At 38.7% G+C, this 27,816-nt stretch overlaps 1 protein-coding gene across 1 annotated transcript in view; it reads right to left on the bottom strand.

The window, feature by feature from the left end:
- Hgsnat (Heparan-alpha-glucosaminide N-acetyltransferase) overlaps nucleotides 1-27,816 on the bottom strand; it is a 183,066-nt gene that overhangs the window by 46,701 nt on the left and 108,549 nt on the right. The window contains exon 2 of the mRNA XM_089096670.1: nucleotides 11,813-11,955. Coding sequence (XP_088952796.1) covers nucleotides 11,813-11,955 — 143 coding nt within the window. The remainder of the gene's footprint in view (nucleotides 1-11,812; nucleotides 11,956-27,816) is intronic.

The raw sequence follows: 27,816 nt of genomic DNA on the forward strand, positions 1-27,816 counted from the left end.
ATACTTATAATATTTTCGAACTTGCTGAACAAAATGGCTATCTAAAAATTTTGATCGGGTAACTTTGGGAAAAAAATGAGCGTGGGAGGGGGCCTAGTTGCCCTCGATTTTTTTAGTCACTAAAAAAGGGCACTAGAACTTTTAATTTCCATTCCAATGCGCCCTCCCACGATGTTCTAGGACCACTGGGTCGATACGATCACCCCTGAAAAAAAAAACAAAAAAAAACAAATAAACCCGCATCCGTGATCTTTCTTCTGGCAAAAAAAAAGACATACTTATAATATTTTCGAACTTGCTGAACAAAATGGCTATCTAAAAATTTTGATCGGGTAACTTTGGGAAAAAAATGAGCGTGGGAGGGGGCCTAGTTGCCCTCGATTTTTTTAGTCACTAAAAAAGGGCACTAGAACTTTTAATTTCCATTCCAGTGCGCCCTCCTAAGATGTTCTAGGACCACTGGGTCGATACGATCACCCCTGGAAAAAAAAAACAAAAAACAAATGAACACGCATCCGTGATCTTTCTTGTGGCAAAAAATGGAAAATTCCACACTTTTGTAGATAGGTGCTTGAAACCTCTACAGTAAGGTTCTCTGATACGCCGAATCTGATGGTATGATTTTCATTAAGGTTCTATAGCTTTTAGGGGGTCTTTCCTCCTTTTTTCAAAAATCAGCCAAATTTTCTCAGGCGCGTAACTTTTGATGGGTAGGACTAAACTTGATGAAACTTATATATTTGAAATAAGCATTAAAATCTGATTCTTTTATTGTATCTATTGGTATCAAAATTCCGGTTTTTAGAATTTCGGTTACTATTGAGCCGGGTCGCTCCTTACTTACAGATCGTTACCACGAACTGTTTGATTGAGCTAGAGCTTACAGTGTGTGAGTTGAAGGTAAGTTTAAAAGTATGTCGGAGAGGACTATCTGAAGTTATGCAGCGAAACTCTCGTTCCATCGAGACATATTTCTACTTTAGACTGGAAAGCATCGTTCTAAGACGCAAGCAGGAAGGTATCAGTTTCATATCGAAGCTGGACTAAATTGGAAAGTGCTTAATATGTGCGACGGTTATCTGGCCCAATAGCCAAAAATTCAAGCTTTACCTGGGCTGCTTTATAAGAAGGGATATTAGAAAATTGGACCGGGATAAGAAATCCACCTTTGAACCAAGGCAAATTTCTTTTTTCAACGCTGATTAATAGTCCTTGATGAGCTGATCTAGATCTGTACAACCAATTTCTTCCTTAAAAAACTCGTTCATGCAATACAACATTTAAAAATTTTTTGGGGGGTTGACAACTTCAATGTCGCAGTATACATTTGCAAACAAAAACCTGGTTCACATTTTGAGACAAAACATTATTTGCTTCTAATGCATTTGAGGGTACGAAAAATTCAGTTTCATGCCCGTTACGGAGAGGGGCGTGAAAGAAGGAATAGATTATTAGAGCACGGTCATCTATATGGACGAGGGGTTATGTACTTTTACTAACTACAGTACCTTTCTTTTATTTTTAACAGTGTCTATTTATAGTAGTATGATTATGAAAGAAAGTCTTCATACTATCTGTAATAGTATGAAGTTTAATGTGCACACTGAAACAATAACTCGGACTAAAAGTCTGAGACAATATAATACACTTGAAAAGTTATGTTTAGGTACAAGTTACATTTAAGGTTCAACTGGCTGCTAAGTCAACATAATATTTTTAAATCCCTCTGTCAGATTCTTGACCAAAGTGTTGCTCCCACAACATTTTTGTGGGCTTCGCCGATTAAGGGTTGCTGAAACGCTTCACGTTGCCTAAGCAACGTACGTCTAGTTGCTTTTAATTTAACTTGAGCGCAGTATATTTTTTAATATCGCTCTTCACTATGTCTTTAAAAGTCTATCTTTTTTAAATTTAATTATCATTTGTTTTTTAATCTACATACGAATAATTTATCTATGTACTTTTAGTAGTATTACTGACTAATAAAACTATGTGAGCATTGTGCAACAAAAGACAATAGAATCTGTAAGGGATGATAATAAAAGTGTTAATATTTCGCCTTTTGATGCAACTTTTAAATTCTATAGGAGTTTATAGATGTTTAAGTTTACAATTGGCACTCTTCCGGCTTGTTTTTCAAGTTATTTTAATGCAAGTACTCAACGGTATGGTACATGGCATTTAACAAAATTAATAAGACCAAAGGATCTGATGATGAGATCCTCATTATAAATCCATCACACTTGAACTGAAATACGGAGTGACCTTCTAGATGAATTGAAGTCAATGGAGGAAACGAAGGAGTTTCATGCCCCGTCGAAATGTTATGTTTAGATAATTATATAGGGTGAGAAAATAAAGTTATAGCCGTTTCTGATGAGCTGTGATGGAGAATGTTAAGGTGTGATTGAGAGTTAAGTTATAAGTTTTTATTGAATGGAGGAAATTTAAATGGTTGTTCATAGTGTTCGTGGTGTTTTAGCCACCAGTGCTATACCGGTAGGCCACAACGCCACTGGCGTGGTAATATACGGGTGTCACCACTTATTGGAGGGGAAAGCCCAGGCCCTAAATTATAATGTGATGCCGCGTCTACCACACCGGTTCTGCAAATAAAAGGACAATTACGGGAAATGACTATTGATTCTTGTAGCGATTATACATACATACGAAGTAAATTGACTAACAGAGCTGACGTTGGCTATTCAGATGCGGTCACGACACTATGTTATTATGGAGATAAACATACATGCCAGTCAGCTTGGGTTAGAACAAAAATTGCAAGGAAAGAGGGTTCTACAAAAAAAGGGGAAAAATACAGTAAGAGTAGGCCTAGTGCCTAGTCTTGCAGAAAACTTTCTCGGAAGGAGAGACTTCGGAGATACCAGGAGTTTGACTTCCATGACAATAGAGGTGGGCGTGGCAAACCGCAGGAAACTGGGGAGACTAGAAAGGCTAGTTCACCAATCTTAAGGGAGAAAACATAAACGACTTCTATGACAATGGGGGTAGACACGGCAACCCGTTGCCGATACGGAGAGACAAGAGAGGCCAGGCCACCCTGTCTAAGAAATGAAACAACTCGTATTGTAGTTTGGAACGAAAATCATTATATAATTCGTGGTTTTTACTTGTCATCTCATATCAGAAAGTGACAAACTTCACATCTTATTGTACCCAGATAAGGCAGCAATAATGAGGCACCAAGACGAGGTACGAAGTGGGCCAGTCCATGTTGAAAATAAGCTTTGAGTACGTGCTTTCTGTTGAAAAGTTCGAGAAGCCTGATCTCAGTATGTGTGGTAAGCTCCCATTTAATGAGGACTTATTTATTTCCACGGCGAGGGTGAAAAAAAAAAACTTAAACAAGGAAAAGGAGTTGCGGAAAGAGAGTATTATTTTAAAATCTAGTCTGGAATGTCAGACGCTATTGTTCAAAACGAAACTAATGAAATGCAAGAAAGAAAAAAGAGATGCAAAAAAGAGGCATAGTTTGAAAATTCGATCTACAATGGCAGGCAGTAGTATTTTGCGGGAAGGATTTTTGTCAGCCCAAGCGTGACAAGCCTAAGGAGGAGGAGGATGTGAAGCAAAACGAAAAGGATTCTTCTGGGTATTGGAGAAGTCGGGTGGTGTCGAAAATATTGCTAGATTGGATAAACTTCCTGGGACAATTGACCTTGGAGGATGGGGGAGTCTCTTTTGGAGGCCAGAGTTGATAGTCAGTCCCCTCAGCTAATAATTAATCGTGGGGATTCATGGTCAGAATTGGTTATATGCCAAGGCTTGGTCTTTCTTAACTACGATCCCTAGAGTATACCCTCTCCCATTACCAATTAGTACCTGTTCCTCCAGACCTGTCCTTTTTTAGCCATTTACTCAATTTTTACTCTCTGGATATCGAAAAGCATTCCCTATTGTCCTATCCCTTGGTTTGGGCCATAGCTGTCCTTGCTGCGTGTTCGCCCGCAACGGTACCCCATACCCCTTTGCCCCATTTATTTTCGAGACATTTGGTACTGGTTATCAATGTTATGTAAATTATGCCACGGAGCTTGTTTAGTTTAGAGTCTGATGTGGATTTATTTCCTCCGGTGGAGGAAAAGAGTCAAGTGGAGCCAATCCCTCCTAGCGGCTGGTACTGTCCCATGCCTCAGAGCCCCATTCTTCATTACTCTCAAATATAAATTCGATAAGACGAAAACATTTCTTCTTTAAAAGCGCTACAAGGGTCTTATCACTAAATGTACCAGAAACCACTAATGATTTCCCTTTATATGGTGGATTGTTTAGCATATACATCCCTCCCTCGGACGACAGGCCGGGCATAACCCTCTGTTCCTAAGGTAATGGCACTATAATTGTCAACTTCTTCCGCAGATTTACCTCCTCAAGCCCGATCTTGGAAAACTTTTTATTTGGGGTCTCCAATAGCCTGCAAACGGCATATAGATATTCATTGACTATTTGAATTACCCTAATTCCATGACTATTTACCCTAGTTCTGCACAAGGATAGATGGATGTATGATAGACTATCTATCAACAAGTGAAATGACATCATTTTTATACAATTCCAAAGAAGGATTGTACCAACTTTGCCTCTCACTCAGACTATCTGTCTCGGCTTTTTATCTAACTCATCAAAGTCATCCATGAAATATCGCTTATACGCCATTTTGATAACTTGTATCCTGTTTCTGTCAATTTACTTCCTCCCTCTCCGGCCAATTTGAAATTCAACGTCTATTTGCCCTCCCACAACCAAAAGTTTCAACTTAGTCTCCAAAGTCGTTCATAAGACAATGCAGATACTACTATTAATACTTCTGCTAGCAACTCACTGCAGCACCAATCCGCCTGAGGCCAACACAGCTAGGCTTGCTCCTCCTCCATACCAATCTATTCAAATCCTCCGTCTTTACACCCTCCTAAGAAGTTTCCATTTCTTTTAATTTTTGCTTACGACATCCTACAACCCCATTTAGGGGCGACCTGCCTTTCGTTTGGCCCTACAAGGTTGCCCGACAGGGACAATCATGGGCAACGTATCATACTTCATCCACAGAATTTGTCCTAGCCATCTCAACATGTCTCTCATTACAGAACTACAAAGCCGGATTGACGCACATTTTTGGTAGAGCTTAGTGCTTGAGATACGGTCAGTCAGTCGGGTATTCAAAATATTCTGTAGGCAATTTCTCTGAAAAACACCTAGCAAATCCTCCTCCGTTTTTCGGAACACCTACGCTTCAGAACCATATCTGACCACTGCCATCGCTGTATCTTCAAACCACAGTTTATATAATTAGCAGTAAGTTTACCGCAGATGATTTCTGGCTCTTCATTCTCGGTGCGAACAAAAAGCTCCTCCCACTCCTTTGTGCACTTATTGATCAGCCTGCTGTCCTTAGTTAATGAGTATTGGTTAGAAAGTACATTACTCGAAATTGCGAGACCAGAAAAACAATTTGTAAGCTATCCGAGTGGTTTACAACTTTCCCATCTCACAGGTATGATCTAGTATTCGAACAAATTATGACAGTCTATTATCTATATATAGTGGACTCCACTGATGGGCCTATGTAGGATTTTATAAAAAAGGGGCGGGGGTTGGTGAAATTTGTGAAAATAAGGAATTTTTTTTCTTCTAATAACTGGTGGAATAGGTGTGATGGTTTCAGGGGCGGATCCAGGATTTTCTAGGGGGGCGCAAAATAGGTCGATTCGATAAACTTACGTTAGGAGCAAGTTTAATTAATGCAAACTTGCGGTAGTTAGGTAAATTAAACAACTTTAGACTACTTTAGGGGGTACACCTCGCCCCCCCCCTCTGGTTCCGCATCTGAATGGTTTATCATTTTTTTTTCACGTCGTGATATTTATTTTCTCAGATTGTAGTTCCTGTGATACTTTAAAAGTCTAGTTACCTGTTTTGGCGGAGCACCGAGATAAGACTAGTTTCCTTTTCAATCAATGTTTTCGTATGAAATGGGCGGACCTTTCCTAAACTTTAAAGAATAAACACCTCTGTTCGAAAATCTTTGCACTTTGTGAATTTAGATAGCGATAAGGGTTCCTGATTGAGACCAATTTTAGGTCTTGGGTTCTAACGACTTCGAAACCTACTTGTAATTCCTATAAACATCTGAACTAATAATTATATATATATATATATATATATATATATATATATATATATATATATATATATATATATATATATATATATATATATATATATATATATATATATATATATATATATATATATATATATATATATATATATATATATATATATATATATATATATATATATATATATATATATATTTATATCGGCGCGTACAAACAGGTTGATCTGCCATCAGCGGTCCAATTACCCTGGAACACGTATTTTGGCAGAAACTTTCTCAAAATGCCTTTGAAACCAACTTGAGACTTCGAAACCTATTTTTAATTCCTAAAAACATCTAATAATAACATTGCACTACTAATTACCGAGGTTCATGTATGTATTGGAATAAATTAATTTAAAATTAGTTTCTTCAAAATTAGTGTTCCAACGTTGAAGCCAAGTTTCGCGTTCAAGAGAGATCTGACTTGTCTACCCGTGAAAAGATCTAATGTCGCTTATGTTTACAGGTTCTCTGGAGCACTTGCACCTCGGTCCGGGTTTTTATAATGGGTGAGATAGGGAAAGATCATACTGCTAATTATATAAACTGTGCTTCAAACATTCTAATCTTGGCGCGCAGACTTATCTTCCTATTCTTCTGAACTTTTTTCAACAAAGAAAAACACCCTGGGCCTTGGCTATTCTACTTTTATCATCTTTTCTGCACCCACCGTTTTTCACTAATAATACTTTCTAGGTAAGTGAAACTGTCTACTTCATCGATCTTGACGTTACCCAACATCGCCTCTTCACATTCACTTATTCCTACCCTTAGTAACTTAGTCTTTTTAGCATTAAGTTTCAAACCTATTCTTGCGTCATTCCTAATACATTGCAAATTTGTAATTTTGACAACCTGGATGCGCTTAAACTGTTTGATTCCATTTAATAGCATTAGTAATAGTAGCAGCTACAGCAGTACTATTTACAAGTTGTCATAGTTGCTGTTAAAAGTAGTCACAGTTCCAGTTGCAAGTATTTGAAGTCTCATGTAGGCTCAACCGCAATTCTAGGAAGTCGAAGCAGCAATCGCAAGTTTATCATTATTACCATTAGCTGCTACTACTAACAACTCACCTTTCCGAGGCCATATTTTTTGGGAGGCCCATGCCCAAAAATTAAAATTTATTTCGTATATAAGAGCACCCTTGGCCAAGGGATTTATGGTTTAAGTTTCCAGCAGTTCAGAAGAAAAAGTTTTTCAGATTTTTATCAGGCCCCATTTTTGGCAGAGCCAGTACTTTTTTCCATTTTTTCTTTCTGCACTGGAGTCTCCTTAGCCAAGGGACTTAAGGATACAAGATTTAAGCCAATGGAAAAGAAAAAAGTTTTTTGGCCCTTTTTCAGGCTCCGTTTTGGAGGCCATCTTAAAATCTTCATCTCAAATCATGGGAGGTAAAAAGAACCGAGTAGCGAAAACGGGCACGGGAGGACAGCTGGTTGTCCTCGAATCCCTTTCGACTTTTGAAAAAGGCACTAGAACCTTCAAGTTCGTCTCGAATGAGCCCCCCGTACATTTCTAGGACTACCCCATCTCTACAAAGCGGCCACGAAAAAAGAGAAAATAACAAATCATGGTTGCAGTAGTAGCTGCTACCTAGTGAAGAACCATTGGTGGCCCATATTTAAGCAAAACCTTAAACACACATTTTCTAAAAAAAACAGTCTAATGAGCGACATTTTCCGATAGATGCTGATTCAGAAATAATAATTATTGTTTAGATTGAACTAAGTATTAATTTGTAATTATTGAAACGGATTTTACAGAATTTTAAAAGATCTAAAACCCCTTAAGATGAAATTGTTATTCAATTTTCTTTTTGTCCCAGGGGTGATCATATCGAATCATAGTCATAGAATATTCTGAGAGGGCGCATTTGGACAGGAATCGCAATATCCCGTGATGTTTTCCTTGCTTTGGGAGCGTCTAAAGAACAAGCCCTATACTGAAAACTAATCTTGGTTGTGTTTCTTAGAGAATTTAAAAACTTACCAGAAAAAACTTGTTGTTTTGAATTAGTAATATATTGAACACACATGGCTCTTTACTTTAGGCAACACTGGAACGTTATTTCTAAAAAGTCAGAGGAGTCAATCTTCTTGATTGCAGTTCGAAGCAAAATGTCAGAACCATTAGCGGTTTGAGGAGTGAGCAAAGGTCAACCATACCGCATAGGTTGACAAAGGTCCACCTTTAAGGGGGGAGGTATGTTTCAGACAGTTTCCTCTAGATATTGAGGGATTGCAGATGTCGCAGCTCTATAAACGAGAGGATGTCTGGATTTCTTTGTCATTAGAGCATTGTGGCAACTTTTGCCACAGCAACAAGAAATCAAAGCATAGGTCCAAAATCAGTCTAAAATTGTAAGTCCTTTTCGAAAATTAAATTCACGAAGCTCAGAGATTTTAGCAGAAACGTTAATGCCAAGGAGAAGTAAGTTCACATCTAAAGATTTATTCTAAATAAAAATAGCCCTCATCTCGGCTCTTGGCCAAACCAGGTAAATGATCATTTTCAAACTAAAAGCTGATGAACTACGAGCCGAGAAAATACCGTTAAATGAAATTAACAAAAATTAATCGAAAAACATCACACTCACTCCCCCTTCAGCATTGGTTCGTGAGTTACAACGTGAAATTCTGGGTCAACGTCCCCTTTGACCGCTATTTACAAAAGGGACGCCACGTTGGATTGACTCTATAACACCCATCTAACTACTGGCTGATTTTGATCAACTGGGCTGCCTCACAATGGTAACAATTCTTTTCATCGTCTATGACGCCGATAAATAAGCCAGGCCAACAGTATTCAGGCAAAACATGATTAGCGACCTCTTTATCATAACTGAGAACATCGTCTTGTCCGATGTGCCACTCCATGATTTTGCACTGACGGAGAATTTCAATCGGTATGACGGTTGGGAGAAGTTGATTACTGAAGAACATCCTTAAGATTTCCTGATCATCCCATGTATATTTTGCACTGTGAATTTAACACCTGTGGATCTGTGAATTTAAACGCCATCATTTCTTCATAGTACTGCAGTGTGTTGTCAAGTATTTGCAACCCATACAGTGAGCCCATACAGTGCTTCGGTAGATCTCCGCGAAGGCGTTTCGTTTTGGATCCTGCAACAGAAAGTTTACTTACAATATTAGAAGAGCGAAGAGGGTTACCTATTCCTGATACCTTGACAAAGGATCAGCAATAGCGTTTGCGACCACTGGACGGCTACTATTTGTGAAATCGTGTGCTTGTAGGCTGAGAGTCCACCGAGCTAATCTATAATTCTGATTCGACATCGCATGAAGCCACTGTAAAGGACCATGGTCGGCTGACTGCTATAAACCTACTCTCAGCTGGTGTCTATTTCCTGCTGATGAAGCGATAGGGTGGTCCTCCCCGTCAACTTGCTGAGTAATAGCTACCACCCGTCCTTTGCCGTTCCCATCTGTTTGTAGTATGATAGGGTTCGTTGAAACTTGGATTTCTAGTATGATAGGGTAAAACCGGAGCTGAGCATAATGCCTTCTTCAGGGACCCGAATGCCCGTTTAGCATTAGAACTCTATTGGGCAATTTCTGGTGCTTTCTTAGTCGTTATCTGACGGAGTGGTTCCACCAAAGCTGAAAAGTTCTGGATAAAGTGGCCACAGTATCCAACAATTCCCATAAATACTTGCATATCTTTTTTTTCGAAATGAGTCTTGATAACTGATGATTCTCTGAACCTTGCTTGTCAATGGTTTAACAACTCCAACTCCGACTGTGTGCCCCAAGCACTCTGCTTCTGTATTGCCGAACCTATACTTTCTTAGATTGGCTGTCAACCCTGCTGGTTCCAATTTCTCCAGCACAATTTCAATACATTGCCGGTGATCTTCAAAATGTCACTGAAGATGACGATATCATCGATTTAGCAGTAACACAACTTAAATCTTTTCAGGCCATGATCCATGAGCTTCTGGAATCGTCGATTTGCTGCTTGAATCTCAAATAGCATTACGAGAAAATTTGTACAGACCATTGACGTCATAATTGCTGTCTTGTGTACACTGCTAAGATGTATTTTGATTAGTCAGTATCCTTGAGTCAAGTCAAACTTGCTGATAAACTTGGCCGTTACCATTATCTCAAGGATCTCCTCCGTGAGAGGTGATGGTAAAAATTCTCTCTTGAAATTTTACCATGTTCCCAATAGTAAGCCCAAAACCATATCGTGCCATCCGTGATGTATAATCGCTCTCTGATGGTCTTAAAAGCCCATCTTCCGCCATCTTTGCCGCATTAGTTTTTACCAGCTGCTGTTTTACTGCCGGGACTCAGTAGGGTTGTACCATTGGGTTATTAAAAGTATTGGTCTCCTGCATCACGAGATCAGTTTTCCAAGGTCTCTCCGAGAGGGTTGGCCTGTATCTTCTTAAAACCATTGCCAATTCCTTTTTTCCGACCATGAGACAAAGTTCTATTGATGAATGTCTGGATGACTTTCTCAAAACTCCATCCTTTTCTCTTTATAGTCCGTCATTTCTAATAAATGTGTGTCCGCGTAGTTTCTCATTTGAATAAATAAATTTAGTTTGGATTTGCCTTGAGGTATTTTCCAAGAAAGTTAACATGGAGAAGTTTCGACTTCTTTTTTCGCCTCAGAAAATTCAACCACATAATCAACACTCCCGGCTTTCTTCAGGATTTTGTATTGGCTTTGCCACTGTACATAGAGTCTGTTGCTTCCACACGAAAAGAGTAGCAGTACTTCCTTCCTACTTTAAACTCTCTCGACTTCCGGTTATGGTTGTACCAGGGCTTCTGTTGCTCCTGACTTGACAATAAGGTTTGTAGTGTAATCTTAGTCTATTTACTAAATCGTTCCCACATGTTGACTAGGTGACTAACAACCAAATCAGATGCACCTTTCTTCTCCTCCTCCCACTCTTCTGGCAACACATATAGTGATCTCTGACGCGATGCCTGTAGATCACTTCAAATGGCGAGAAACTCATCGAAGCCTGTTAATCTCCCTATACTTACCCCACTTCTTTGGCTCATCTCTGACGAATTTCCTTACCATTTGCACAAAGGTTCCATATAACCTCTCAGCCCATCCATCCATCCATCTCCAGTAGTTAAATACGTGTGCGAAACGGTTTAAGGCCAAGAGACCCATGCAGTTTCAGCATCACTTGGGAGATAAGGTTACTTCCGTTAACAGTCATATTCTCTGAAACTATCCCCACTCAGGAGAGAAACTTGATTAATCAATCACCCATTTTCTGTAAATCAGTTGAGCAAAGTGGTATCGCCTCCAGATACCTAGTTGCATAGTCGCTTATAACCAGGATCCACTTGAAACAGTTTTGCTTCACCCTTGAGTCCCCAAAAAGCTCATTCTTATTTTGTGGAAAGTAGTTTCAATAATCAAGAGCAGTTTCGGTTGCACCTCCTCTGTTTGGCACTTTCTGACAGTTCTGTTACAAACGCAAAAACACAAATAGATTAAAAAGAACTCATCAAATAGTGAATCTAAAAAAAAATAGAACAAAATTATTCAAAATTTTCCCAGGTAAGATAAATCCAAGGGAATAAGCCCATGCACAGAGTAAACTAAAAGAATACTGGCTACTTTACTTACTGATCATTAACACTTTGGTAGGGTGCCCATTCATTTTTCCCCCCACTTGATCTCCACCTGAAAGTCCATGGATATTTAGAATTCAAAGTGATATTTGAGCCTCCAGATCCTTGAACTGCATGTGTCAGAGGAACATAAGCGCACTGAAATGAAAATTGTAATCAACATCATACCTATAAGGAGCAGGAGGTGTACAGGAGGACCCCCCTCAAATATAGGCTTAAAGGACATTCCTTAAGAAAACTAAAATTTTACAAAGGAGCAAAATATTCTGCTGATAGTCTGATATTTTGACTTTAACAATATTCCTGTATAGACTATATAAGATTGCAAAGTATTGCTGAATATGTGTCACTGAATCAAAAATGAGACAAATTATTTAGGACCGGTAAGCAAAAAGGTGGAAATCTATCTTGGTTTTAAGAATAAAATAAAACGATAAAATTTACAATCCCTACAGGTGGTGCTGAACTCTATTATTATTATTATTATTTATTGGAAAACCAGTCATACAAAAAAACGAAAAGACGGAGCAATAAGCAAAAAAAAAGAAATACACATAAACTTAGCAGTTATACATGTGGTTTTTAGTGACGAACACTGGAGCTAAGATCTTAATCAGCTCATAGAACCAATTACAAAATGAGAAAGAAAAACTCAATTATACACTGCTCTGCAGGTACGTAACATGTTTCTTTTTTTAGGCTCCTAAATACTGAACAAACATAAGCAATATGAACGTCATTGCATCAAGCCGCAATTGGTAAAATCAAAAAATAAAAAATAATCCAAATAATAATCAGTGAATTAAAAATATACTTTAGATAATCATATCAACTTTTGTAAATATGACAAGAAACGGTAAAAACAATTAAACGACACTTTCGCCCGCTGGTCTTGAACTCAGGTCATTCTCAACAAAATGATTCATTTACTCCGATATACATAAATATCAGAAACAAGGAAATTACTCAATCGCGGATCCTTTTACATCTTTACTTAAAGCAATATACTTAAAAGAACCGATAATCAATAAACAATTAAATTATTTGTAATATACGCAATATATTATCATAGAAAAATTGACACCAAAATTGAGAATAACCAGCGTCACTTAAGTTGGACTCATACGAAAAGAGACTAAATCATCAATCAGTTTCAAAAACTGCAACAATTACACTAAGCGCGAAAACAAACACTTAAAAAAAACAAAAAAAAACACACACATACAAAAAATACATCTTAACTACTGGCCCAGTACTGACGACCAAGGATGGTTCAACGTCGTTAAACGGGAATTATAAGCACGAATTCGATTTTCCACAGCTATAATGGGGTCAGCAATGCTGAATTTTCTAATTAGATAGGAATTGCGGGTCCAAGAGGGAAAGCGTAAAAGATATTTTGCGAACCGGAAGAAAACTGATCGAATTTTTGACTTGTCAGAATTTGTGAGCATTTTCCAAAACGGCGATATGTACAGGTAATGTGGTAGAGCGACAGAGTTAAAAAGTTTCGAAAGAAGACGGCGGTTGAAGCGTAACTTATTCGTTAAAAAAGAAGCATATGATAGCCCAACTCTACGTTCAATGTGAGCAATTAATAGTTGTCGCGTGTGCATTATTGACGAACCAATGGGAAGGCCGAGGTAGGTGATATGATCCACTGGCTTAATCATACTATTTCCGAGAGGAATATCCCTAGGCGAAGCTTGCTTCCAGTTGAAGAATACAACTTCGGACTTTTCAGCATTGAACTGAAGACCTAGTTTCGTATACTCAGATTGTTGCGTTGCGAAAATCTCAGTTATGCGCTTGATAGTGCGGCTCAAATTCAGAATATCGTCTGCATAACATGCAAGAGATAAATCAAGACCGGCAAAGATGAAAGATGTGGGAACAGCTGACTGTGCATCAAGAACTCCATTATTGAAGAGTGAAGGGGAAGAAACAATACCTTGATGGGTTTCTCTTTCAACAACGTTGACAAACATATCAGGGGCTGATGTGTAGACTTGAGAGCCGTCAACTTTAGCTAATGCGTGAAAAATTAGGCGAACTTTAAGACAATAATACATGTCTCGTAGGGCTCTGATATATGAAAGGCTCACTCCACGTTTTGCTGCAGGGAGTAGCATAGCGGCGTGAATGAGAGTCGAACGCTTTATGAACATCATGCCCGGCCAACACGAGAGTTTCACCTGATGCATCAGCATCGATCAATGCGTTCGCGACAACAGACAAAGCGTGGGCACAACCGAGACGTGGCTGGAATCCAAATTGGTGAGGTGGAACAAAGCATTTCACGTTCAGATGGTCAATGAACAGAAGTTCAAAAAGCTTACAGAAGGTAGTAGCCACTGTTATAGGGCGGGAGGACGAGCACTGGGTAGCGAGTTTACCTTTCTTTGGAATTGGAGTGAGATCTCCGATTGAGAAAGAAAAAGGTACAACTCTTGGGTAACAATCATCTGCATCAAAAGAGTAACATGGTTTACGAGCAGCACGCTTCCATGCAGAATGTGAAGAGCGCTCATTTTATCGATACCAGAAGATTTCTTATGCTTTAGGCGTTGGATTGCTCGCAGTACAGAATGAACCGAAAAAAATAAAATTATCGGTTGGACAACTAGACAGAAATTTATCAAGCTTATCTTCATATTCGGACTGTAGGGCGGCATCTGGTGGGGAGAAGAGAAGTATGAATTCCATTCGGAATCAGGAATAACTTGAGCAGATAGGCGAGCGTTAGGAGGATATCTTGATACGTTTCTCCAGAAGCAAGGTTGGGAAAGAGAAGCTTGGTTGGACATCTCTTCAATTATGTGGTTTATTTGCATAGATAGTTCTCTTGCAAACTTTCTTTTGGTAGAAAGACGAATGTTAGAAACCCAGCCAGAGCGAGGACGGTTACACTGGAGCCATTAATGGTACCAAAATTTCGATTTTCTCCAAGCTTCAACTAGGCCCGGATTACTGGACCAATGCTTTGTGACACCCCGACGTATAAAGTTTAAGAGGTATAGCGACTTTTTCCGCGCATCGCAGAGAATGGCAAATTTGTGGAACATAGATATCTAGCAACACCTGTATTTCATCTGCATCAACTTGTGGATTTTTCATGAGCAGCTGGAACGGAACATGAATTTTAAGTAGGATAGAATTAGTAACTGCAGAAAAAAGATCATCTTGGATGTTTTCCCAATCCCTGTAAAATTGGGCATGGGGCTGATGTGGTTGTGTGGTGGGAGTAGACTGAGCAGAGGGACAATAAATAGATGCAGATATTGGAAGGTGGTCTGATAGTTGGAAATCAGTAACGACATGAACAGGTGACACTTGGAAGTTTATAAAAGAAACTGCATGGTCAAGGTTCGACACGTGACTTGAATGGTGTGTGTAAGTATAATCGAGATCTTTTGGCAATATCCTAAGCCAATCGTCAAACATACCAGACAAAATAGAAGTACGCAATAACGAGGCGTCAGTTAAATTACAGTTAAAATCTCCTATAATAATACAAAACTTACCTAACAGGCGAATCTTTGAAAAGCAAGACCCTAGTTTCTCACACGCAGAAGTAAATGAAAATTCCAATCGGTCAATGCGGTAATCTGTCGGGAGATAGACGTTTACAATAACGTACTCTTTTAGAAGGACAGCAAGAAAAAATCAGATGAATCAAAAATACTTGAGCGACACGAGGTCCTAAGAAGCATCGCAATACCACCCGAGGGGCTGCCACTTGAAGCGGATCGTTTAGCGGGCATCAAGTTGGTAGCAAAATTATTTTCAATTTTCAAAAGGCCTAAACTATGACTCGTCAAAAAATGTTCTTGCAAGCACAATACGTCACAATTCGAAAGCAAACCTTTTATCACAGGAATTTTCGCTAAAAATCCACCATTAATATTCCACGAAAGTACAGCTTGCGTAGTATTAGACACATCCATATCATATCGTGGGCTTTGCTAGTTGACTGCTATTATTAGGACACTTTACACTGTAACAAGTATGGCCGGGAACTTTACATTCTAGACAGAAAATTTTTTTCAGAACACGGAGAGGCACTGTTAGAGGTGTGATCGCATGATCCACAGCGAGAGAAGAGGGCCTGATTGGAGCACTGTGAAGTCAGATGCCCAGTCTTATGACACGAGAAACAACGCTTTGGGAGATATACAAATGCTTGTGCAGAAAGCTTTTCGTAGCCAATGTTCACAGCCTTTTCAAAAACTGATCCAGGTTTTGTTTCGACTCAAAGTAGACCTTGAACACTCGTGACTTTCTGCACTGTAAAACTTTCACGCAGTTTGGTACAAGAGATTTTACTTGATTCTCATCGTATTCGATCGGTACGCCTTTCAGGATCCCTATTAACAGTGGGAATTTCACACTCACTGAGATACCAGAGGTACTGTTTTTAGCATTCTCGGCAATTTTGTTCGCTGCATGCTTTGACTTAACAACAAGTTTCCATTCCGAAGCCGATTTTTTAAGTTCAGCTATTTCACCTGAGGCCTCAGGGCAAAGTTTATCGACGAAGTCCTTACAAAAATTAGGCGAGGTCAGGTTTGCAGGACAGTTTTTTAGCACAACGGCAAACTTAGGAGCTGGGGCAGGGTCAATTGTTACGTTGGTCCTGTTTTTTGACCAGGTCCTGTTTTTGTTACGTTGGTCCAGTGAGTGTGAAATTCCCACTGTTTATAGGGGTCCTGAATGGCGTTCTGACCGAATACGATGAGAATCAAGTCAAATCTCTTGTACCAAACTGCGTGAAAGTTTCACAGTGCAGAAAGTCCCGAGTGTTCAAGGTCTACTTTGAGTTGAAACAAAACCTGGATCAGTTTTTGAAAAGGCTGTGAACATTGGCTACGAAAAGCTTTCTGCACAAGCATTTTTATATCTTCCAAAGCGTTCTTTCTTGTGTGATAAAACTGGTCATCTGGCTTCACAGTGTTTCAATTGGGCTCTCTTCTCTCGCTGTGGATCATGTGATCACACCTCTAACAGAGCCACACCGTGTTCGGAAAAAAATTTTCTGTCTAGAATGTAAAGTTGCCGGCCACACTTGTTACAGTGCAAAGTGTCCCAATAACAACAGTCAACAAGTAAAGCCCACGGTATGATATGAATCTGTCTAATACTACGCAAGCTGTACTTTCGTGGAATATTAATGGTGGATTTTTAGCGAAAATTCCTGTGATAAAAGGTTTGCTTTCGAATTGTGACGTATTGTGCTTGCAAGAACATTTTTTGACGAGTCATAGTTTAGGCCTTCTGAAAATTGACAATAATTTTACTACCTATTCGGTGCCCACTAAACGATCCGCTTCAAGTGGCCGCCCCTCGGGTGGTATTGCGATGCTTGTTAGGACCTCGTGCCGGTCAAGTATTTTTGATTCATGTGATTTTTTTTATGCTGTCCTTCTAAAAGAGTACGTTATTGTAAACGTCTATCTCCCGACAGATTACCGCAATGACCGATCGGAATTTTCATTTACTTCTGCGTGTGAGAAACTAGGGTCTTGCCTTTCAAAGATTCGCCTGTTATGTAAGTGTTGTATTATTATAGGAGATTTTAACTGTAATTTAACTGACGCCTCGTTATTGCATCCAAGAGATTTTACTTGATTCTCATCGTATTCGAACGGTACGCCTTTCAGGATCCTATAAACAGTGGGAATTTCACACTCACTGAGATACCAGAGGTACTGTTCTTAGCATTCTCGGTAATTTTGTTCGCTGCATGCTTTAACTTAACAACAAGTTTCCATTCCGAAGCCGATTTTTTAAGTTCAGTTATTTCACCTGAGGCCTCAGGGCAAAGTTTATCGATAAAGTCCTTACGAGAATTAGGTGAGGTCAGGTCTGCAGGACAGTTTTTTAGCACAACGGCAAACTTAGCAGCTGGGGCAGGGTCAATTGTTACGTTGGTCCTGTTTTTTGACCAGATGATACTTGAAAATATCCTCACCAAGATGGCCTGACAAGGATAGGCAAGGTATAAATGGCTGCAGCTGTTCTCCCATTATGGGTTATCCCAAGAAGGAAGAACCTACCAATGTGGCCTGATAGTGGTAGTTGTGCCAAAATGTTGGGACTTCACATAACTAAATCTATTAGTACAAAAGTGTTGAAGGATGACAATGATGAGTGACACTCACAAAGGAAATTATTGCCAATGAAGTGACACAGCATTGCACTGGATTTGAAGCTGGACATTGCAATGAATATTTCTTCTTTTTTTGTTCTCATGGGCTTTTGCGTCTTATTCTGGCCGCCCCTCGGGTGGTATTGCGATGCTTGTTAGGACCTCGTGCCGGTCGAGTATTTTTTATTCATGTGATTTTTTTTATGCTATCCTTCTAAAAGAGTACGTTATTGTAAACGTCTATCTCCCGACAGATCACTGCAATGACCGATCAGAATTTTCATTTACTCCTGCGTGTGAGAAACTAGGATCCTGCCTTTCGAAGATCAGCCAGTTAGGTAAGTGTTTTATTATTATAGGAGATTTTAACTGTAATTTAACTGACGCCTCGTTATTGCATCCAAGAGATTTTACTTGATTCTCATCGTATTCGAACGGTACGCCTTTCAGGATCCCTATAAACAGTGGGAATTTCACACTCACTGAGATACCAGAGGTACTGTTTTTAGCATTCTCGGCAATTTTGTTCGCTGCATGCTTTGACTTAACAACAAGTTTCCATTCCGAAGCCGATTTTTTAAGTTCAGCTATTTCACCTGAGGCCTCAGGGCAAAGTTTATTGACGAAGTCCTTACGAAAATTAGGTGAGGTCAGGTTTGCAGGACAGTTTTTTTTTTTAGCACAACGGCAAACTTAGGAGCTGGGGCAGGGTCAATTGTTACGTTGGTCCTGTTTTTTGACCAGATGATACTTGAAAATATCCTCACCAAGATGGCCTGACAAGGATAGGCAAGGTATAAATGGCTGCAGCTGTTCTCCCATTATGGGTTATCCCAAGAAGGAAGAACCTACCAGTGTGGCCTGATAGTGGTAGTTGTGCCAAAATGTTGGGACTTCAGATAACTAAATCTATTAGTACAAAAGTGTTGAAGGATGACAATGATGAGTGACACTCACAAAGGAAATTATTGCCAATGAAGTGACACAGCATTGCACTGGATTTTAAGCTGGACATTGCAATGAATATTTCTTCTTTTTTGTTCTGATGGGCTTTTGCGTCTTATTCTGGTTATGGTTTACTTTAGCCAATTCATTCTTAAGAACCTAAGCAGCAACTAGAGAAAATAGTTACTTGAGTGAATTTTACACAAAATTACAGGAATAAATGAAAACAATTCCAAGTAGAAATAAGGTAATTTAATTACAGGACTGCATTGCCGAGGTTGGTACAAGTAGACATAACCCTTAGACCAATTTGGTGTTGGAAAGGAAAATGTTAATGGTAATCAAACTGCTAAAATACAGCAGATACAACAATCTAGTTAAAACCAATGCATAATTTGGTCACAGAATAGCCCTTAAGTTAACATGGTTTTAAACGAATTGGTAAGACAGCTAGCCTTATTCATTTTGTTATTGTAAATCAAATACTGTCAGGGTCAATACAGGGCAGTAGGGTATATACAAGCACTATTATTGCTTTTAAAAGCAAATATCACCACCTAGAATCAACCATTAATTAAAAAGATGAAATACAGAGAAGGTAACTACCCACCAGGTATTTAGGATGGATGGTGGATTTAAAAATTACAGTATCCAAGACCCAGGGATTTTGTACAGAAAGAAGGCTGGAATTATAGGGAGATAAATTAAAGAACCAAAATTGGGATACCAGAAGCTACAGTAATGACTGAGGTCAACCAAGGCTACAACATTTGGGTGCCCAAAAGGGCTATGGAAGATATTTGCTGGAAAATTGACTAAGGACAGTTTTGAATACCTGTCTAAATATGAAAATAAATCAAATAAAATGTAGACTGGAAAATGTGGTTGATTCAACTTTCTGGAGCTATAAAGAAAAAAAATTTAAAATATTTAGGTCATGTTTTACAGGTAATAAATGATAGTTTTTCTTTCCAAAAATCCATCTGGGGCCTAAAAAAGACCAGGATGTCCTAAAATGGGGAAAAAAAGTCACAAAAAAGATGTAAAGCAAGTAGCAAGAAGACTTGCTTTGCAACTTTTTTTTGCGTCTTTGTTTTACTTCCTTACCTTAGACCTTAGCTCCTCCTGTACCTCCAGAGGCAGACAGGGCGTCCGTTAACAGCCTCCAATCATCCCACAAATGAGCTGCGGCGTAGATGTCCTCCCACTCCAGGATTAAGGTTGCATGAAGGGCTCTCCTGTCCCACTCATATGTCCTGCACAGCGTGTTTTTGGGCCTTCCTAGTGAACGCGTGTCGTCTGGTTGCCACTGGAGAAGCATATTCGGTAGTCTCGATTCTGGCATACGGATAACATGGCCAAGATAGCGCCATCTTCGTCGCCTGACTACATCAGCGACATCAGGCTGGTTTGTGTAGTGCCGAATTTCCAAGCTTGTTATCCTATCCTTCCAGTTAATGTTCAGGATAAGTCGAAGACAGTTGTTTTCATATGCAGTGAGTCGTTTTTCCTGCTCAGCGGTGAGTTTTAAACATTAAATAGAGTACGTCAAGATCGAAAGGACGTTTCTTATGAAAAGGCGAAGTTTTAGCTGGAGTGAGTATTTTGCTGATCTCCAGACTGGTCAAAGTCATTGAAATTCCGAGCTTGCCAGGGCTATTCGTGTTCGCAGCTCTTTCTCGGAATCGCCACTAAACGAGACGGTGCTACCAAGATATCGGAAGTCGGTGACTTGCTCTATGCTTTCAGTCCCCAACTGAATATTCATCGGTGAGCTAGTGGTTGACATCGCTTTGGTTTTGGGGGTGTTGATATGCAACCAAAACTGCTCGGCTCTTTCGGCTAATTTGCATAAAAAGTCTTGAAGTTTGCTTTTGTCTTTCTCCATCAATCTAACATCGTCTGCAAAGTCAAGATCTTGGACTATTCTGCCTGCAATTTTGATCCCGTGTCCATCAATTTGCCTGAATATGTAGTTCACTATGAGAATAAAGAGGAATGGAGACAATGCGCATCCTTGTTTGACACCTGTCATCACTTTGAAATATCTTGAATTTCCTTCGGAGGTTCTCATGCAGCATTCCGTGTATTCGTACATTGCTATGATAAGGCAAACCAGCTTTTAAGGAATACCGTAGAAGATCAGGATCCACCATAGTATTGGACGGTCTATTGAGCTGAAAGCTTTTTCAAAGTCGAGGAACAATAGATATAGACGTTGTCTCCACTCGCTTTATTCTTCTAGCATGGTAACCAGTGTGAATATCAGATCGCCGCAAGATCTTTTTGGTCGGAAACCATGTTGCTCCTCGCGTAAATGCGGGCCTAAGGCAGCTTGAAGTCTTGTCAGGATGATTATGCAGAAGAATTTTCCGGGTATCGAGAGGAGGTTGATGCCTCTGTATTTGCCACAGACTGTCGCGTCTACTTTTTTTTAACAATTTAATAATGGTTCCTGCTCTCCAGTCTTTGGGGAAATTTTCTTTTTGCCAGAGGAAGACTAGCTACACCAAAAGGGACCTGCGGATCGATGACTTGACCATTTCTCCAGATATATGGTCACTAACCGGTTATTTTTCATTCTTCAGCTTATTCGAGGCTGAAAGGATCTCATCCGCTGTTGGCTCATCTTCATTAATGAGGAGACCCAAAAATGGGCTGTCCAGAATATCTGGTAGAACAGAAGGGGACGGGTAGTTGAGAAGGCTTTCGAAGTAATCCGCCCATCTGTTTTTCTGGTCATCTGGATCGGTTAGCAGTCTTCCGATTTCCTCTTTTACTGTCCCATCTTGTACGTTGGTCTTCCCAACGATTTCTTTAGTTAGGCGGTGCACAGCTCTCGTGTCACCACGTCGGGCTGCTTCTTCTGCCATTCTTGCTTTCTCATTGAGGTGCTGTCACTTGTCTTATGTAGCTCTTTTCTTCACTTCTCTGTCCGCTTCTCTATACGCTATGTCTTTCATGGCATCAGTAGAGGGATCATTACTGAGCGTGCTGTTTTATTTTCTTGCGGTCTTCGATCAAGTCCCATGTCTTCTGGGATATCCATTGTTCCTTTATTGACTTTTTAAAGCCAAGAACTTCTTCAGAAGTTTCTGTGTAGTTCTGTTGTACAGTCGTCCAACCTTCTTCTACGTCTTTTGGTATATCAGCAAGTGCCTCGAATCCGTTCGAGAGTTTAATGCTGAATTGTCTCCTAACATCCTTGTCATGTGAACTTCTCCACTTCGAAGTTTCTAGGTAGTTTTGTTGGTTGTCGAGATCTGTTCGAGCGGAGTTTCAACTTGAGTGTTACTGCAAGAAGTTCATGGTCCGACCCGACGTCCGCACTTCTGTAATTCCTCACGTCTTTCAGACTAATTCTCCACCGTCGTCGGATCAGAAAGTGGTCAATCTGGTTTTTGACAGTTTTGCTTTGGGATGTCCATGTATACTTATGGATATCTTTGTGCTCGAATAAGGTACCTCCTATCAACAGGTCGTTCGACATGGCAAAGCTGACTAGCCTTGCACCATTTCCGTTGATAAATGTCCCAACACCTCCGGGCAATAAGATCTGTCCTGACCAACTTTCGCATTTAGGTCGCCTGTCAAGCAAGCGACGTCATGGAGAGGGATGAAGTCTAGGACGGACTGGAGGGTTTCATAAAAATCATCTTTAGAGGCTTCATCGGCATCATTTGTTGGTGTCTAGCAGATGACTAGCGACAGCTTTGCATTTTTAGATGCATATTGTGTGTACAGGATTCTCTCGTTAATCGGTTTCCACGAGCAGAAAGATTTTGCTGCATTTGGGTTCAATATAGCTGCGACTCCACCTGCATGTCTGTCCGCTTTTCCACTGTATAGAACTGTATAAGTCGTGTTGCTTTTTACTACTTTGAGCTTCTTTTCTCCCCAGCCTTTCCATCATGCTTTGGTCACTGGGAGGATGTCTAGCCAAAAGTTTTCACACCCTTGTAGAAGTTTTTCAGTTTTTGAAAGAGCCGACATGGTCCTTACGTTCCAAAATCCGATTAGTACAGGTCTATTCGCATTCAGAAATCTGTTCGAGGGGCATGAATGGGTCGTCATCATGTTGGGATTTGATCCGAGGCTTTTTACTGACGTTTCTTTAGCATATTCTTTTTCTTCGGGAGCAACTTGCTATGCCACTGCCCAACCGGTTTCTTCGGCTCGGCTAGGGGCAGGGACGCCAATCCCTAACTGGGGGGCCGGAACATCCCGATATCTACCCAAATATATACCCTACTGCCCTTTATTGATCCTGACACTCTTTGATTTATAATAACATAATGAATAAGGCTAGCTGTCTTACCATTTTGTTTAATACTATGTTAACGTAAAGGCTATCCTATGACCAAATAATGTATTGATTTTAACTAGATTGTTGTATCTGCTGTATTTTAGCTGAGGACAACGAATCAAAATTAAGGACTTTAATGCAGGATGAAAAAACCTATAAAAAGTTGCCCATTTCTAACCTACAAATAAAGTGAATATAACAATCGATGCCTTTTTTATACTCTTTCTGAATATAATAATCGCTTTTGTCATAAGCTCAATTTTAAGGCTTTTTTGGACCCTGGAAAATGATAATTTCTTTTCATAATTTGTGGGTATTAAAAAGGGTTAAAACATTGGTTTCAAACTTACTATTTGATTTCAAATTTATTTTTTTAAAGTTATTTAATCCATAAGCATTGATTGGGAAAACCTATAAAAAACTTTCTATTGATCCAACCAACTCGTATATAAATAAACTTAAAAACAAGTTAAACTATTTGAAAGGCAAAGGAAAGATTACATCTCAAATTTCTTTGAAAGGATTACCTGGCAGTTCCCTCTGCCCTAAACTATATGGGCTCCCTATGATTCATAAGCGGAATCTGCCAGTACAACCAATTTTATCTGGTACAGAATCAGAAACAAGTGTTCTAAGCAAGTTATTAGTGTTGGTATGCCAGCCACTCTTGTCTACATAAATTTCTTATATTAAGAACTCTTCAGAATTAGTTAAAAACAAAAAGAGGTGGAAATTTCTTAAAGTAAATAAGCTTTGACGTCATGTTAATGTATCCAAATATTGATGTGAAAGCAGCTACAGTCCTTCTTAAAAGTAATTTATTAAGAAATTTGGACTTAATTAGCGATAAAGCCGATCTGGCAGTCTCTGTATTACGGGAGGGGGGTGTATGGGATTAATTTTAGATTAGCTTTGGGAGGTAAAGTGTGTCAAAATCGAAAGTTTGACTCTATTGTATTGAGATAGATGGATTCTGAAGAGATTCCACCTTATCTCACCATGTTACATTAAAAACCAAGGGACTAGCACTCGATATAATCTTTTCTTCTATACTATGGATTCCCTTTAGGGAGCTCCTAGAGGTCACGAGAATTGTACCTGGGATCTGGTGATGCAAACAAAGACAATACAATAAATAATAGTTTCATTTTAGTACTTACATATAATTTTTCAGACAGTAATATTTCGACAGGCAATATAGCAAATATAACACAGGTTCTGTCTGGCTGCTAAAACAAGACTATATTTAAAGTCAATTTGTTCCCAGAACATATTTCGCACAAACCTGATATAACTAGTTATTTGACCTTTTTACTCTGGATCCAAATAAGGATGCCAAACGAAGTGTTTCCCAGCTTACTTTTTTGTCTTCTTTTAATTTCTTTGTCCTTGTTTGCAAAGATTTTTAAGTTAGTTTTTCTAAGTTTTTTCTAAGTTAATTATTTGAAATTTACTTGGGTGTGTCTTAGTTATTTGACAGGTACTTGGGTGTGTCTTGCAAATAAAATGCATCTGGAATTTTTGGTTTTTAGTTTAAGTTATGAAATAACATATTCTTTAAAAAACCTAATTTTTCATCATTTCAAGTTTAGCTTCCAAAACGAAAGCTTTTGAAAAAGTGCCTTTTTCACTACTTTGAGATCGATTTACGAAAATAACAGTTGTCTTTTCAAGGAGCACAAAACTTTTCAAACTGTAGGGGAAATTGTAAGGCTTTATATCACTTATCGCCTTTCCTGCAGTTCAATGATGTTCTCATCATTGAGATTAACCTCCACTTTTTTTTTAAATTTAGTTAATTTAAATAAGAACAAAGAAAAATAAATATATGTACTTTTGTTTATCTCCATTATTGTAAAATTAGTTTTTCTTTGCACCAATTCAAATATTATATAGTAACATTATATGGTATAATTTCAAATTTTTATATTCTACGTTTCGCTCCACCATGGAATGAGTAATGATCTTCTTCTACCATACGATATGTTTTTCCATTCTATTTTTTTGTGTTCCTCCACCTAGAACTAATATAGTATTCAACGGGCATGTTAACGATACAGTTTCGCATTCCAATGTTTATATTCCTACACCAAAGATTAAGATTATATTACTTGAATATAACAATAGATACATACTATGAATACCAAGTTTCAATTGCTTCGTCTTGAGTTGTACTTAGTGTTTTCATCATTTCAAAAACGATTTTAATTCAATTATCTTTGCAATTTATCCAGGGTATTCAAAAATAAATAACAGAACATCAAAATTAAGAGCAAACCATAAAAGTAATCACTGGTGAAAAACAATTCTCTAATGTCATTGCATTCTGCAGTTCACTTTTCTGGTGTACTTTGGTTATAATTTTTCACTGAGTTTGTTCTGTTGTTCGCTTTGTCTTTGCACCTACGTCACAATATTTCGTGAGTATATTATACCCATTTCACATAAAGATTTCATTAAATAATTATTTTTCACTACCAATACATGTTTTTAGTTCTTAATTTTCCCACTTTCACCTTAAATTAGTTCTAAAATTGAAATTTTTAAGCTTATAAAATTAAGATAATTGTCCAAATAAATACTTTAATATTTTGTTTTCTTCTTCAAAGGTTTTTGTTGTTTTTAGAAAGTTGTAGAAGCCTTACTTGGGCATTATGTTTCACAAATTGTAATGTCAAAGCTTACATTGAAAATTCCTCATATTTCTTGTTCATTGATGATGTTGTTACTCAATGGTCTTGTGTCTTGATACACCTGGTGCTGCAGGCTTGGTCTGATGTTTTGTTGGAGCACCATGGTCTGTATGGTAGCTGTTAGGTTTCATGGTTGTCTGCAAGTTCAGACTTTTAGGGGTTGGTTTATGCATACATCTTCGCTAAGGAATAACTTCATTATTTTCTATGTTTCAGAAATTGATGTTCTTCAAGGGTTGAATTTTATCATATCTTCTTTAGGTCTGGATTATTATGTTGACTTCTGATTAAAGATGAGGGAGATGCTCTTATTGTTAGATAAATAAGAAAAGCCAAAAATATTGTTACTATGATATTGTACCAGGAATGTAATGAGAATAATCCAAATTGATTCTCAACAATTCTAATCTCTGGTCCTACCTAGTAAAGAGTGGTATATGGGAGTCCATAGCCTCCTTGATTTTTGTTAACGGCACTGTGCCTCTCATTTTCTCAATTTTCGTCCAGATGGTGGTTCTCATCTCCTCATTATTTATATTTGGAATTGTAAATGACAGATTTATTCCTTGAAAATTAATTATTTTTGGGCTTTTGATGTTCTTATTTGTTGTAAGTATTGGTGTTTGTACGGTTGTCTCTTTGGTCACCAGTCGGCAACCTTGTTTTAAATTTATGGTTCAGACATCTTGTAATAATAATTCTGTTCAGCAACTTGGGTCAATTTTTTCTGTATTATTGTAAGACGATATTGTTCCTACATTTTTTTTTTATGTTTTTTTTTCAGTTTTAATTCAGAGTTCAAGGTGTCAACATCAAAATTGGATATAGTATGGACATTAATAATTCAGTAAATTGTAGTGAAGAAAACACAAATTTTGCAATAGGGATTAGTGACATATAATCCTGACATTTTTATTGACCTGCATGTGTATACTGATCTACTGACCTAGTTTCTGGACATTTATTTATAGTGTGCCAAGCCATTTTTACATAAACCTAATTGGCAAGCAGAAGAGGGGCAGTTCCCTATCGCAAGTGCTGTTGCCCATTCCGGGAGGTTCTCACTTAAACTGCAGGGATTAGGTGGAACAGGGACTGACGCTTCCCTTGTTTATTGGGGTGGTCAACTTTTTGGTATTGGAGTATTAGACTTTTTAAATGGGAACTGGTAATTGGTGCGAAGATGAACTGTTTTACAATTCTATCCTGTGCTTTGTGCAGAAAAATTTTGCTAAATGAGTTTTGCCTGATATGATAAAAGAGTACATGGCTGATTTTTTCGAGTCTTCTTCTTTTTCTGAGACCCATATGTTGCTTTTTTTAAAGCCCTTTATTTCTTTGCTTGTAAAGTGTGATTCCCAGAACATAAAGCTTCCAGACTTTGTTATCAAATGTCCCATTGAAGTGCCAATGGTCCCTGTAAATGCCTTCAGTACCCTCAGAGCCAAGGTGAACTCTTGTCTTGAATGTCTGCACGACATTGCGTTTAGGGTTACTGCAGACAGTCTTAAGCTTGGATCTCCTACTCCAAATTTGGAAAAATTGTCACATGCTGTTATTGTAAGGAACCCAACCCTGAAGCTCAGTGACCCTATCCTATGCATGAAGAAGCTCAAAACGCTGGATGGTCGCGACGGGATCATGACCCTGAAATCCAAGCCACAAAGTAAAAGCTGGGTTGCGATGACATGTGCTAAGTGCTCAGTCAATATGCTGGCCACATCAGTTACTTACTCCATTCCAAACGTTGAAACCAATGGGATTGATAAAAAGTCTCTAGAAGTTGTCTGTGAAATACCTGATAACTATTCAATGGCTGATTTAGAGGCTTCAATAGACAGACTTGTCATTGCTAAAAAATAAGTCATTCACACACTTTTTGCCTGAAGTTTATTGAAAAAGCTGCT

This window comes from Artemia sp. Qi Xiang Cuo, chromosome 11 (assembly GCF_049724085.1).
Source record: "Artemia sp. Qi Xiang Cuo chromosome 11, ASM4972408v1, whole genome shotgun sequence".
Taxonomy (NCBI): domain Eukaryota; kingdom Metazoa; phylum Arthropoda; class Branchiopoda; order Anostraca; family Artemiidae; genus Artemia; species Artemia sp. Qi Xiang Cuo.